This window comes from Haliotis cracherodii, unplaced genomic scaffold (genome assembly GCF_022045235.1).
Source record: "Haliotis cracherodii isolate W230 unplaced genomic scaffold, xgHalCrac1.p SCAF_17, whole genome shotgun sequence".
Taxonomy (NCBI): domain Eukaryota; kingdom Metazoa; phylum Mollusca; class Gastropoda; order Lepetellida; family Haliotidae; genus Haliotis; species Haliotis cracherodii.
Genome location: NW_027266272.1, coordinates 23526020 through 23541608, shown reverse-complemented (window position 1 = coordinate 23541608; position 15589 = coordinate 23526020). Strand labels below are relative to the sequence as shown.

Below are 15589 nucleotides of genomic sequence, written 5' to 3'. Positions count from 1 at the left end.
ACTGTTCCTTAACTGGATAACAATCAGGGACCTGTTATAACAAATAGGTTCAATAACAAGATGTTTTTCTTGTGACATATTACAAAATGGGTTAAAGATCTGCCTTTTCTGTACAATTCTCAAAGATGAATTCTTGTGACTGATATTACAACATGGTTTTCTGTACAATTCTCCATGATCTGAAGGTATGGAGTAAATCCTCTGGTGCACCCTTGTACACTACGCTGCCTGGTACATGTGGACAGGAAGTAGAAAAGCCAGCAATTGTCTCACAACGTCACACAACAAGGCTAGGTCCCTGTCCACACAGCCACCGTAGCACTATGACTGTCTTAACCTCCATCATTTAACATAGACTTACGACAGTTGTCGAGCTATGATCGCTTTGTGAGACAGGGAACCTGTACCAACAATACAATTCAAGCTTCATGCATCTACATTGACCCTGGTCAAATAATATTTATAAGTCAGTTATCCATATTTTTCAATTTAAGCCATTTCTGTTTCTGCACATTTCCAATTTAAATTTAAAAGTTGAAAATTGTTAAAATTTTATTTATTTTTTTCAAATATTATTTTCTTTACATGTTGTTTTAAAATTCAACATATATTTCTTTTTTATGTCATTTCTATTATTGAATTTTTTGAAACATTGTTAAAAGAAATATTTCAAAAATAATAATTTTTCTAAAATTCAACACACTATTTTGGTACATTCCCTTGAACTTGAACTTGAACTCGAACCACGGAATAAGCAGTACATAATGTTGAGTCAATACCTTTTTCATTATTTGTGATAATTGTACTGTTTCCAAAAACAAAGACAATTCAAAGTGACTTCATGTCTCACAATATTTTTCCAAAATTGGTTGATGAATGTGATAACAATGCAAGAAAAAGAAATCAAAATTTTTCAGCCCCGTTGACTGAATGTTTGAGACAACTGCTCCAGAAACAAAAGCAGGAAATTAGAGACATGTGTAGATAGGACCGAGACACAGACAGGTCCAATATGTACAAAAACATCATGAATTCAACTTTTAGTTATTTAAATGTTATGATCCACATGATCTGAATGATATTTTCGCCAGTAAAAGACAGATCATAACATCGACAAACCTGGCTCATGTCTTAAAATTCTCATTATGATGGTTCACCAGGTTCACCAGGAAATCAACATTTACTGTTATCGAAAACAGTATTTAAATTTGATGATGCTTTACTTCCAATGGAAAAATTTGATGCAATACAAAAATATGTTTATAAAGCACTAAAAAATTCATCAAGTTAGACTTGGTCATGTAAGATTTAACACAAACATGGTGTGTGCATATAATGTAGAATGGTATGGCACTTCTTCCTGCAACCCCCCTACAGGAGAATATCAAACACAGGAAGCCCGTCGGACGTCTTCTCAACGTCAGGTTTGGGGAGGGCCACCTCACTGGGCTGGCGTTGGTACGGGTTGACAGACTTGAGGCGAATCTTGCGGCGAAGCTGGTTCTTGATGTCTTTGCCGCCTCCGCCGTGTGACTGGGACAGGCTGACGTCCGGGGGGGATGGGGGCTGCTCATACAGGGAGTCCGACGTCGGCAGGTTGTCGATCAAGGACCCAGGGTACGACATGCTCTGAATGTTCACTGGCAGAAGAATATTTAAAATATAATACTAATAATACTTCTGATAATACTAATAAAAATAACTACAAACATAATAGAAATAATACTAAAAGTAAAATACTTATTAATAATAAATAAATAAATGGATCGTGTAGGTGTCAGCCTATTTACACTCAACAGTATAATTCTAAAAACATTATAAATGACAAGTGATAAATAAAATACTAAACTCGGTCTCGTGTAAAACCAATTTTATGAAACTCGTGAATAGTTGTGAATAGTTTCGCTCGTCAGATACCAGAACTATTCTCTCGTTTCATAAAATTGGTATTACACGGGAGCACGTTTAGTATTCTATATTTCTTTAATCATAACTAATGTCTGCTAAAAGCAGTCCATTAAATGATTCTGATAATTGTGTATTTATAGTGTTGGGGCAATGGAGAAACTTGTGTCAGTGTTCAGGATTTCATGAGCTCAAATTCACCACGACCAAAAACATAATACACTGGGACCCGTTTCACAAAGAGATCGTAGCGCTAAAACGGTCCTAAGTCTATGTTAAAGTATAACAGTTACGGTTGTCGTAGCGCTACGATCGCTTTGTGAAACGGGCCCCTGGACACTGGCGGAGTGTTCACTTGTGACATCATGGCATTTGTTCCGACCGTCAGATGCCTTGTAGGTGAGAAAAACTGGCCAATCAGAAAGTTCAACATTCTGACGAGGATGATAAAAAGTTTTCACTCCCCATTTAATGTCATGCCTTTTGATGGGCGTTAGAGAATCAGATTGGTGTTACCAAGGGCAATGGGTCCATCATGGAATGTCTGGTCATACATAAAGAAAGTTTCAGCAATCTAAGGCTAAAAAAAATAATAGTCTTGGTTCTCAGGCACCACATGCATCATCTTAAAGTCTGCCGCACGTTTCGTTTTTATTGCCATTTTCCCAAAAAAATCCTAATACTGTAAATCGTGAAATTAATGTGTATCCAAAAGAATGTGACCGCTGGTATGTAGCCAAAAATGTGACTCATTATGAATGTGACATTCCCCTCCTCTCAAGCATCAGTGGATTTATATCTAAAGAAAATGTCCTCTGTCAGGTTTACAGGAGAATCCTCACGTTAATCCAACCTTACAATGATTAATCCAATCACACACCAAAAAGCACCGCTGATAAGCGCTGAGTAGAGTATTTCCACTAAAACAATACATGCGCACTGGCTCGTGTCAGCCTTTGACGCAGTCGCAAAGAACAAAGACACCATGTTGCGTGGGTGGCATCTGCCTGGACTTGCAGGTGTGATCAGTGATGACATGAGTGAGTAGAACTCTTGTCTCGACCCAAGCAGTGACAATTCACAGGATGTAATTGGTGTTTGAATGCCATTGTTTATATACTTGTTACAAGTGCTGCTCAATAAACAGTGATGTGGAATACATAGTGGTTTGTTTTCAGCGTATGTCTAAGCTGGTATTTCTGCTATCCAAAATGTTTTATTGTTCATATAAATGCGATGCTAAATAATGCGAGCAAAGACCACTCGCATTTTTCGCATTTAATTCAAGCTCGCGTTAATTTCAAGATGTACAGTATGTGATCCAATATAGCACGTAGTTACTTCCTGTTACATGTGCACTGCTTTACTGTGCATCTTGTGTTGTGGTCATGGAGGCAATTGGAGTTTGTATGCTTGTTTATGTAGGGAGGCCCTTTCCTAGGTTGATGGTACACAACTGTTTATTTTGTTACATACCAGTTTGAACAAGTAAGCAAAAAAACAACAACAAAAACAAAAAACTGCCCGCTCGCAATATATTTTCAAAAGTAACTGCCTGAGAACCAATTTTTTTGGTTTTAAAAGCCTGAATATAATCTTTGTTTAAAAGAAAGATAACTCACCAGGCTGAGGGATGGACTGATTTTTCAAGTAGGTGCATGCCTGTCTGGCACTACATCGTTTGCCAGGGTTACCTTCCAAGGCTGCTGTCAGAAGATCACGCATCTCTTTGGGCCAATCGTCCTTAATGGCGAGTTTCTGGATAAAACTTGGGTTCTGGGCCAACTGTTGAAACACAGGACGACATTCATTTATTGAGTTTGGTGATATTTGTTTGTTGTTTAACGCCGCACTCAGTAATATTCCCGCAACATGACGGCAGTCTGTAAATAATCGAATATGGACCAGACAATCCAGTGACTGACATTATGATCTACGCAATTGGGATACAATGATATGCATCAACCAAGTCAGAGAGCCTGACCACCAATTCCCGTTAGTCGCCTCTTGCAACAAGCATAGTCGCCTGTTATGGCAAGCATGGGTTGCTGAAGACCTATTCTACCACGGATCTTCACGGGTCGAGTTGGGTTATAAGTAGCTCAGATGAGTAATATCATGGGATGTCACCCTGTTCATAACTCTACATACAACATAGGTCTACAACTGACATACAAGCCACACATCAACACAGTTGCGTCCTACTAAACAGTGTGGGCAATAAGTTCCTATAGTACCAGCCAGCCAGGCTAGCTCGATAATTGTTTACGAGCCGTTTCCACTTCGTGGTGGGGGATAAAAATAGTTGGTCAGTCGGACCTTGATTTATTTCTACAAACCAGAAAGAGCATGAGGTAGCACTGGCTACCAGAGAGTCTGAGAGATAGAGAGACAGAGAGACAGAGACTGAGAAACAGGAAGACTGAGACAGAGAGACTGAGAGACAGAGAGATTGAGAGACAGAGACCGAGAGACCGAGACTGAGAGACAGAGAGACAGAGCGACTGAGAGACAGAGACTGAGAGACTGTGATACACAGAGACCGAGAGACCGAGAGACTGAGAGACAGAGAGACTGAGAGACAGAGAGTTTGAGAGACTGAGAGACTCACATGATGGATGTACTGGCCTCTCCACTCTCCCAGCTTGTCCATGTTGAAGCCTGGTGGCCACAAGGCAGCCACCGTGTGGTTCCCCGTCAACATGAAGCAGATGGTCAGCGCAAAGGAGTAGACATCAGCCTTGCCCGACAGTTTGGGATGGAAATCCATCGGGATATTGGGCATTTTGGAAGTCAGCAAGAGCAGACATGCCTCGGGGCTCATGTACTCGGGAGTCCAACCATCAAACGTGACCAGCTGCTGGGGGGTCTTGCTGGTCCCAAAGTCCGTCAGCTTCAGTGTGACTGGGTCCAGCTTGATACACACATTCTCAGCTGAAGATGTGGGACACAAAGGAATTTGTTAATATACATAGCTTTGATTGAATGTCATGTAAAGGTGAAATCAGTGGAGGTGAAATAGGGTTGCACTTGTCCACAACACTCACCTGCTTGTCATATAAGTGACTAAACTATATCATGTGGTCATGCTTGGTTTGATTGTACCCTGTAGATGGGGCCATTCATTGCTCAAAATGAAATTTGATATCTACCACTTGTTTGTCTATCTTAGACTAAAATATTTACAGGGCATCTTGCTACCAGCTGGCTACAGCTTGGAAAAAGCTGTCTGCAAATGTCAAACAAACAAACAAAAAAACAAGCTGCTGCTTGCACTTACGCTTTATGTCGAGATGTAGGATGCCGAATCTCTCATACATGTATTCCAGACCCAAGAACCCCTGGTGGGCAAGGGAGGTAACTACGTCATCTGTCAGGAACTCCTTGTACGCAGTCTTGTGCTCATTCATAAACACCTTTAATGAGTCACCTGTAACCCATGGTAACCAGAAGAGTGGAGTAAGCGAATGTTGTTTATTAATTGCAATCACCAATATTAGAACTATGATTCTAGGGCAGGTCAGGTGGGCGGAGAATGTAGGCAGAGTCAGGTGGTCGGAGAATATGGGGAGAATATGGGTAGAATAAGGTGGCTAGAGAATGAAGGCAGAGTCGGGTGGGCGGAGTCAGGTGGGTGAAGAATATGGGTAGAGTCAGGTGGGTGGAGATTGTAGGCAGAGTCAGATGGGTGGAGAATGTAGGCAGAGTCAGGTGGGTGAAGAATATGGGTAGAGTCAGGTGGGCGGAGATTGTAGGCAGAGTCAGATTGGTGGAGAATATCTGTAGAGTAAGGTGGGCGGAGTCAGGTTGGTGAAGAATATGGGTAGAGTCAGGTGGGTAGAGTCAGGTGGGCGGGAAATATGGGAAGAGTAAGGTGGCTAGAGAATATAGGCAGAAGAATGTGGGCGGAGTCAGATGGGTGGATAATGTGGGCGGAGTCAGATTCGTGGAGAATGTGGGCGGAGTCATATATGTGAAGAAGACTGACCTCCATATTCCATCATGATCTCGTGAATGCCATCACGGAGGATGTAACCACGGAAACCAGTGATGCTAGGGTGAGACAGCTGCATCAACACCTCCACCTCCTTCTTCTTGAATCTGTCTTTGATCTGAAACAGTATGGCTGCCGTGAGTCCTGGGAGTCTCAGTCCATCTTGTAGGGGTGAAACCCAGTTGCCTGGATCGATGCTAATGATGTCAACCACTGGATTGTCTGGTCCAGCGTCAATTTTTACAGACCCCGGTCATATTGCTGGTAAGTGAGGTGTTAAACAACAAACAAACAAACAAAACTTACAGATTGGACTACAAGTTGATCAGGGGTGCTAACTCGAGCAGGGGGCTTTTATAAAGGGAATATGGTATGTTGATTAGTCTTACAAAAAAGGTTTGCATAAAGACTGTACTAAAATGTGCTGCTGTGGTGGCCATTTTCATTGTTTGAAAACAACATGTCTACTCAGAGACATGTAGAACAAGGGAATATGACACTGACATGTCCAGCTGTTTTGAGTTAGTGAGTATGGTTTTATGCTGCTTTTAGAAATATTCCAGCAATATCACAGCAGGAGACACTGTAAATTTTGCTTCACACATTGTACCCATGAGGGTTATCGAGCCCGGGTCTTTGGCGTGATGAGCCAATGCTGTAACCACTAGGCTACCCCACCGCCCCTTCAGAAGAATTGCTTCAGTACTAATGGAGGGACAGACAAGACCCATGACGTGGATCTGGCTAAATCACTTGGACGTTGTCAAGCAAAGATTCGATCTGAAGAAAAATTCTAGGTGACTCACCACTTTCATCACATACTCCTCTCCTCCGAAATGGCGGCAGAGAGACACGCTACCGAACGACCCATTGCCTAGGTGCCGGACGAACTTGAACTGATCACACTCCCCCTCCTCAAACAGACCGTCGAAAGATGGTGGCAGACTCTGCAACCAATAAAGGAGGTTTGATGACAATGTATATAAAGTTACCATGGTTTCCAGTGTACGTATTTGCAATAATGATAGTAACATTTCCTTGGAAACCTGATGCTGACATGTGCAAATATTTTACCAACAAATAACTACTCCAGCTTCATAAAATATGTTGAACACATTTCTTCATAAAATGATAATTCGAATACAGGTTACCGTGGTTATCTACTCACAACTTGGAATTAGTAAGCCTCCGAACTTACAACGCTCATTCACTCAGGTCAGATAATTAATTGATAGATAATTGATTATCTCTAATATTTTACCATTGTCAGTAGAAGACACTATGATTACCACTCAAAGATCATAATTTAGGACCCGGGAAGATCAGGGGTAGAATAGATCTTCAGCAACCCATGCTTGCAGTAAAAGGCCGTAATGAGTGAGTGAGTGAATAGAGGCACTGGGTGAGTGAGTGAGTACAGACATTGGGTGAGTGAGTGAGAGTACAGAGACTGGGTGAGTGAGTGAGTGAGTGAGTGAGTGAGTACAGAGACTGGGTGAGTGAGTGAATGAGTAGACACAGGGAGAGTGAGTACAGACACTGGGTGAGTAAGTGAGTGAGTACAGACACTGGGTGAGTTAGTGAGTACAGGCGCGGGGTGAGTGAGTGAGTGAGTACAGAGACTGGGTGAGTGAGTGAGTGAGTACAGAGACTGGGTGAGTGAGTGAATGAGTAGACACAGGGAGAGTGAGTACAGACACTGGGTGAGTAAGTGAGTGAGTACAGGCGCGGGGTGAGTGAGTGAGTACAGACACTCGGTGAGTGAGTGAGTGAGTACAGAGACTGGGTGAGTGAGTGATTGAGTAAAGACACAGGGAGAGTGAGTACAGACACGGGGTGAGTGAGTACAGACGCTGGGTGAGTGAGGACAGACACGGGGTAAATGAGTACAAACACTGGGTGAGTGAGTACAGGCACTGGGTGAGTGAGTACAGGCGCGGGGTGAGTGAGTACAGACACGGGGTGAGTGAGTACAGACACGGGGTGAATGAGTACAGACACTGGGTGAGTGAGTACAGGCGCGGGGTGAGTGAAAACAGACACTGGGTGAGTGAGTACAGGCGTGGGGTGAGTGAGTACAGACACTGGGTGAGTGAGTACAGGCACAGGGTGAGTCAGTACAGACACTGGGTGAGTGAGTACAGACACGGGGTGAGTGAGTACAGACACGGGGTGAGTGAGGACAGACACGGGGTGAGTGAGTACAGGCACAGGGTGAGTGAGTACAGACGCTGGGTGAGTGAGTACAGACACTGGGTGAGTGAGTACAGGCACAGGGTGAGTCAGTACAGACACTGGGTGAGTGAGTACAGACACTGGGTGAGTGAGTACAGACACGGGGTGAGTGAGGACAGACACGGGGTGAGTGAGTACAGGCACAGGGTGAGTGAGTACAAACACTGGGTGAGTGAGTACAGACACGGGGTGAGTGAGTACAGGCACTGGGTGAGTGAGTACAAACACGGGGTGAGTGAGTACAGACATGGGGTGAGTGAGTACAGACACGGGGTGAGTGAGTACAGGCACAGGGTGAGTCAGTACAGACACTGGGTGAGTGAGTACAGACACGGGGTGAGTGAGTACAGACACGGGGTGAGTGAGGACAGACACGGGGTGAGTGAGTACAGACACTGGGTGAGTGAGTACAGGCGTGGGGTGAGTGAGTACAGACACGGGGTGAGTGAGTACAGGCACAGGGTGAGTGAGTACAGACACTGGGTGAGTGAGTACAGGCACAGGGTGAGTCAGTACAGACACTGGGTGAGTCAGTACAGACACGGGGTGAGTGAGTACAGACACGGGGTGAATGAGTACAGACACGGGGTGAGTGAGTACAGACACTGGGTGAGTGAGTACAGACACTGGGTGAGTGAGTACAGACACTAGGTGAATGAGTACAGACATGGGGTGAGTGAGTACAGACACTGGGTGAGTGAGTACAGGCACAGGGTGAGTCAGTACAGACACTGGGTGAGTGAGTACAGACACGGGGTGAGTGAGTACAGACACGGGGTGAATGAGTACAGACACTGGGTGAGTGAGTACAGACACTGGGTGAGTGAGTACAGACACTGGGTGAGTGAGTAGACACTAGGTGAATGAGTACAGACATGGGGTGAGTGAGTACAGACACTGGGTGAGTGAGTACAGGCACAGGGTGAGTCAGTACAGACACTGGGTGAGTGAGTACAGACACGGGGTGAGTGAGTACAGACACGGGGTGAATGAGTACAGACACGGGGTGAGTGAGTACAGACACGGGGTGAGTGAGTACAGACACGGGGTGAGTGAATACAGACACTGGGTGAGTCAGTACAGGCACAGGGTGAGTGAGTACAGACACTGGGTGAGTGAGTACAGGCGTGGGGTGAGTGAGTACAGACACTGGGTGAGTGAGTACAGACACTAGGTGAATGAGTACAGACACTTGGTGAGTGAGTACAGACATTGGGTGAGTGAGTACAGACACTGGGTGAGTGAGTACAGACACGGGGTGAGTGAGTACAGACACTTGGTGAGTGAGTACAGACATGGGGTGAGTGAGTACAGACACGGGGTGAGTGAGTACAGACACTGGGTGAGTGAGTACAGACATGGGGTGAGTGAGTACAGACACGGGGTGAGTGAGTACAGACACGGGGTGAGTGAGTACAGACACTGGGTGAGTGAGTACAGGCGCAGGGTGAGTACAGACACTGGGTGAGTGAGTACAGACACGGGGTGAACACCAAGAAGACAGAGACTACTCACCATGTCCATGATGACGCCATGTGTTCCAATGTTCAAGTCTGTCGCATTCAGCAGCCCGGACACGGCTTTCTTCGTTCCCATGACAACAAACCTACAACAGTGTCAGACACACACACATCAGCACTGACGAAGGAATACACAGTGTAGAAATAACTCACTGGACAAAGTCAGTCTTCAATCACTGAACAGTGACTCCTTTGATTTCATTTAAAGATTTGAATTTTGATACAAACAGATGAAAAGAGGATTACTACAAACATGCACAAACGCTGTGTGTAGTGGAGTATCATTACTTTCAAGCACGTTGAAGATGCTTGTCTTTCTTCTCATGTTTTCCACTGCCTGAATCTTAACATACAGAAACCAACCCAACCTCCAAAAATTTGTCATTTATATCCAGAATATTAAAAATTACCGTGTTCGACGTAATAAGCGCCCAAAGCTAATATATTGGCTAGTGAACAATCCCAAAAAGCACCCCTTCCGATTGATCAATGTACACAAGACTTATTAATATGCACTCGTGTGTTATATGCACCCTTAATTGTGGGCAATTAAAATCTGGAAAGATATATCTGTCATATATAAACATTTCAGGCTGTCAGCATAAACCACCAAATTTATCTTTCAACTCTGTTTCTTCCATGAAAATAATATTCTAATAAGAAGTCCCTATTTCTAATTTTGAGAGCACCCTGGGCGCTTATTACGTTAAGTTAAGTTGAATTTCTTATCAAATGTTTTACCTTGACAATACAATGTTCTGATGAGACTAATTGTGACCAGACATTATATTGCTCCTTCATGTGTTCATCATAGTGTCAGACTTAACCCTTCATGTGTTCATCATAGTGTAAGGCTTAACCCTTCATGTGTTCATCATAATGTCGGAGTTACCCCTTCATGTGTTTATCATAGTGTCGGGCTTAACCCTTCATGTGTTCATCATAGTGTAAGGCTTAACCCTTCATGTGTTCAACATAGTGTAAGGCTTAACCCTTCATGTGTTCATCATAGTGTAAGGCTTAACCCTTCATGTGTTCAACATAGTGTAAGGCTTAACCCTTCATGTGTTCAACATAGTGTAAGGCTTAACCCTTCATGTGTTCAACATAGTGTAAGGCTTAACCCTTCATGTGTTCATCATAGTGTAAGGCTTAACCCTTCATGTGTTCATCATAGTGTAAGGCTTAACCCTTCATGTGTTCATCATAATGTCGGGCTTACCCCTTCATGTGTTCATCATAGTGTAAGGCTTAACCCTTCATGTGTTCATCATAGTGTAAGGCTTAACCCTTCATGTGTTCATCATAATGTTGGGCTTACCCCTTCATGTGTTCATCATAGTGTAAGGCTTAATCCTTCATGTGTTCAACATAGTGTAAGGCTTAACCCTTCATGTGTTCAACATAGTGTAAGGCTTACCCCTTCATGTGTTCAACATAGTGTAAGGCTTAACCCTTCATGTGTTCATCATAGTGTAAGGCTTAACCCTTCATGTGTTCATCATAGTGTAAGGCTTAACCCTTCATGTGTTCATCATAGTTTAAGGCTTAACCCTTCATGTGTTCATCATAATGTCGGGCTTACCCCTTCATGTGTTCATCATAGTGTAAGGCTTAACCCTTCATGTGTTCATCATAATGTCGGGCTTACCCCTTCATGTGTTCATCATAGTGTAAGGCTTAACCCTTCATGTGTTCATCATAGTGTAAGGCTTAACCCTTCATGTGTTCATCATAATGTCGGGCTTACCCCTTCATGTGTTCAACATAGTGTAAGGCTTAACCCTTCATGTGTTCAACATAGTGTAAGGCTTAACCCTTCATGTGTTCATCATAATGTCGGGCTTATCCCTTCATGTGTTCATCATAGAGTAAGGCTTAACCCTTCATGTGTTCATTATAGTGTAAGGCTTAACCCTTCATGTGTTCATCATAATGTTGGGCTTACCCCTTCATGTGTTCATCATAGTACCGGGAGTTGAGGTGGCTGAAGTCATCAAAGTTGTCCTCATACAATCCAAATTGTTTGAAATTGTCGGGCATGACATAACTTTCCACCCTGACTCCACGTTGATAACCTCCCTTGTTGGTCTTGCCATCGTTGATAATAGCGTCAACCCAAGCATTCTGTCTCAGATGGATGTTCAAGTTTTCAGTGGTGTTGGATCCAAGCTTTTCGGCAACAACTTTGACATTTTCTTTCTTCTTGTTGCTATGGAGACTGACATGCTCTTTGTCTGGTGTTTGGCAAACGATTCCACTGCTCACGTCTATCTCCGGTGCCTTGAACTTGGCTGGTTTGATGATGTTCCCAATATTCTTGCCTGATAGTCTGGTATCAAGACAGGCTTTCTTGGCGGGAAAGCTTTCATCCTCTGCGAACTCCGGAACAAGACCATCAGAGCCCCCTAGGGAGAAGAAATGTCAACAATTCAGAAAACACAGACTGGTGAAATCCTTAACAAGAACATGTTAAACATCACAAACTTGAAAATTTGTGAAATATAAAAAAAATATTCATTTGTATACTTATCCAGCATTACTCCTTAATATAATATTCCAAAATAGTGAAGGTTATATGAAAAGAATACATCACCCATCCCAGATATAGTTTAGAGTAATAGACAGAGCTTGGGGTCTAAAATAAATCAAATTTGAAGAGCTCAGCTGAGAGACGTCCTTGCTGTTACGCGACAGGCAGTGATGTGAGGAAGGTGACGTGTCATCAAGGTCACATGACAGCAGCAATGGTCCATGTAAAAAACGGAAACATCTTTTTTCCATCCAAGACCATTGTTGAGCACTGTTTTTGGTTGTCGTAAGGTAAACATTCGCTTGTTTTGTTTGTTTGTTGTTTAACGCTGCACTCAGCAATATTCCAGCTATATGACGGCAGTATGTAAAAATAATTGAGCCTGGACCAGACAATCCAGTGATTTACATCACGAGCATTGATCCACGCAATTGGGATCGATGACATGCATCAACCAAGTCAACGAGCTTGACCACCCTATCCCGTTAGTTGCCTTTTACGACAAGCTAAGTCGCCTTTTACGGCAAGCATGGGTTGCTGAAGACATAAGAGTAATGCAGGATAAGTAAAAAGTGTAATTATTTATTCTATTGATTGATTGATTGTGTTTGTGCAGAGAGAATACACTCACATCCTAAAAGAAGAAACTCAGTGTCCAAATAAATCTTACCAATTCCAATTGGAATTTCACCTCCATGAAGTTCGCTTCCATATAGAAATGAGCTCTCCCCCGTTGCCGTCACAACTTGATGCTGTGTCGGCTCCGACTGATCCACAGGGTGGAAATTAGGGAGACGATGCATTTTTATGTCCTGAAATATAACAGCAATATTAACATAATCCACAATAGGTGACTTACAATAATGTGGTTTTAACACTGTTTTAAACAGCAAATATTATCACATGTATAGTATATCAGCAGCTGTTATGAGTGCTGGATGAACTTCCAAAGTGATGCAGGTCACACATCACAGACATATGGCAAATCACTTGTCAAGCCAAAGTTGGTTGGTTTGTTGTTTAACGCCGCACTCAGCAATATTCCAGCTATATGACAGCCGTCTGTAAATAATCGAGTTTGGACCTAACAATCCTGTGATTAATATCATGAGCATCGATCCACGCATTTGGGGTCGATGACATGCATCAACCAAGTCAGCGAGTCTGACCATCCGATCCCATTAGTCGCCTCTTACGACAAGCATAGTCGCCTTTTACGGCAAGCATGGGTTGCTGAAGACCTATTCTACCCCGGATCTTCACAGGTCGTCAAGCCAAAGATGTATACAGATACATACGTTTTTGGTCAAGCCAACAAACATGGGTGATGCAAGTCACACATCACGTACATATGATAAACCACTTGTGTCAAGCCAACAAACATGGATGATGCACTGATGGATCAAGGATCCTCATCAAGAGTAATACAAAACCACAATGATTGTGGTTTCAGATATGCAGGTTTTATTGAGTATCTACTGCCCGGAAATTTCATTTGGATCCGACCGCATTTATCCACATTCTATAAGACGGAAGTAATCAGTAATTTTCTGAAGCATCCTCTCCCTACGTGAACTCTCCACATTGTGAGAGAGACTTGACGTCACTCTAAAAAGCTATAAAGTCAAACTGAAAAGCTATGAGGTGGATGATGTGACATACTTCTGCGACAACTCAACTTCTGTGATAAAAACCAAAAAACCAATGTTGTTCTGATAAATAATAATCAAACTTACTGTATAAATAATGTGGTGTTCATTTCCCCAAAATGAAAATCAATTGTTTCTATTTTGGGATTGAGGAAATAAAAGATACTTATCAAGAAACATATTCATACGCAGCAGTTAATCCTGAGCATTGCATGGCTTTGAATCCCATTCCCCAACCAATCAGCAGCCACTTGAATCCTTTACAATTGTCCAGTACACCATGTAACAAGTGATACTGAGTGAACAAGGATGTAAAAATGGGGGAATTTGAGATTCAACCACAGCCAGGGCACACTGGCTGATAATTCATGAAACTACATGAACAGTTGTGCCACCTTAGTTCACTCATACCAGTGGGTTCATGAAAAAAACAACTTAAAAACTAACTAATGAGTTAGCATGGTCATAGTAAATACACGGCAAAGGGATTTACTGTGTCAGAAAACCTTCTGTCACAATGCCAGAGATAAGCAAAAACGATTACTAAGTCATTAATGATGAAATATTTTTTATTCAATGAATCTGGATTGGTAAACAGGCCAAGGCGGCTTATGTTAACGACTCTCCAGTCATTAATTATGACATCATATTCTACAGTATGGCACGAGAAGGAAGTAACAGTCAGGATGACTTCATCATGTTCATGTTTATACTGATTTTTGAGGGGTGAATTAAAAACCCATGCACAGTTCTGACCCTACCTGGTTTAAATGAAACATTACTGACAAGGATGTGAACGGGGTTTTTAATCACACGTCTCACAATTATTGAATTGTGACAGGACAGGGCAGACATTATCAATCATCACAGCTACATTGATCGTACTGGCGTATTTGATTATTACAGTCGTTAGACTACTTATTTGGTTGACCTTGACGAGCCTCTGTCATTCTATTTTTCAAATTAAAGCGTACAACACAGCCGTATAAATTGTAGTCTTGTACAAAGAACGAAACTGAATGATGCAAAACATTGAACATGTCGAAAGAACGTATGACGTACTATTCTTTCATAAACACGATATCTTAGGTGAGCCGTATGATAAATTAAAGATTGAAGAACCCAAAAAGGTTAGTTATTTACCTGATTTTCAACTGTTTCGGGTTTTTTTCCACATTTTGTACTGACATATTTTCCTTCTCTACCCAGGCCAAAATGGCCCCATACACTCTCCTGGAAATTCCCGTTCCAGAATTTATATTTCGGATTTGTCTTTTAATACGAAATCCGGAATCATTCAAAACATGTTAAGGCAACTTTTATATCTACATGGAGTGAAATAAGAATAACATAACTGCAATGGTTTGTACACAGTGATATGATCAGTAATTATTGTAAAACATGCTGTAAGTAGTTTCTATAGAAATAACTTCGTTTCATTTACTAGCTTTCATTTTAAATAATTCCAATAACGTAAATTGTCGGAGAAGCCCGAACATGTGATATCGGAAAGGGGAATCCCCCTCATTATGCGTTTGCAAGGCGGAAGTTGACATCACACTCCTACCCAGAGTTCCATGCAGCTTGTAGCCAACAAAGTGCGGCCGAATGTTCAAATCTGATAGTAGTTCTATATTTCCTCCATAATGTGACGATTACAGCATATATATTATACTTGTAGAGTCATTGCACCACAAGAGCTAATTTAATGGTAGTAGAGAGAGAATCTCACCCGAGTGTCTTTTGATATCAA

The 15589-nt window shown here is 42.5% G+C and overlaps 1 protein-coding gene across 1 annotated transcript; it reads right to left on the bottom strand.

Moving 5' to 3' along the window:
- Positions 1–1065: 1065 nt before the first annotated feature.
- Positions 1066–15076, bottom strand: LOC139464972 (serine/threonine-protein kinase 10-like). The gene is made up of 10 exons (XM_071246613.1): positions 14980–15076; positions 12858–12999; positions 11603–12062; positions 9650–9740; positions 6706–6846; positions 5894–6017; positions 5186–5335; positions 4517–4839; positions 3528–3690; positions 1066–1640 (listed from the first exon to the last, which is right to left on the bottom strand). The coding sequence occupies exons 2-10, from the start codon at positions 12988–12990 to the stop codon at positions 1372–1374; spliced, it is 1854 nt and encodes a 617-aa protein (XP_071102714.1). The 5' UTR covers positions 12991–12999; positions 14980–15076; the 3' UTR covers positions 1066–1371.
- Positions 15077–15589: the final 513 nt, after the last annotated feature.

Bases quoted from the DNA above. Each gene is read 5' to 3' on its own strand.
- LOC139464972 (XM_071246613.1), bottom strand. From the start codon at position 12,990: ATGCATCGTCTCCCTAATTTCCACCCTGTGGATCAGTCGGAGCCGACA. The intron at 12,063-12,857 runs GTAAGATTTATT...TCTTCTCCCTAG, and splicing joins TGAAATTCCAATTGGAATTG to GGGGCTCTGATGGTCTTGTT. The intron at 5,336-5,893 runs GTCAGTCTTCTT...CATGGGTTACAG, and splicing joins GATCATGATGGAATATGGAG to GTGACTCATTAAAGGTGTTT.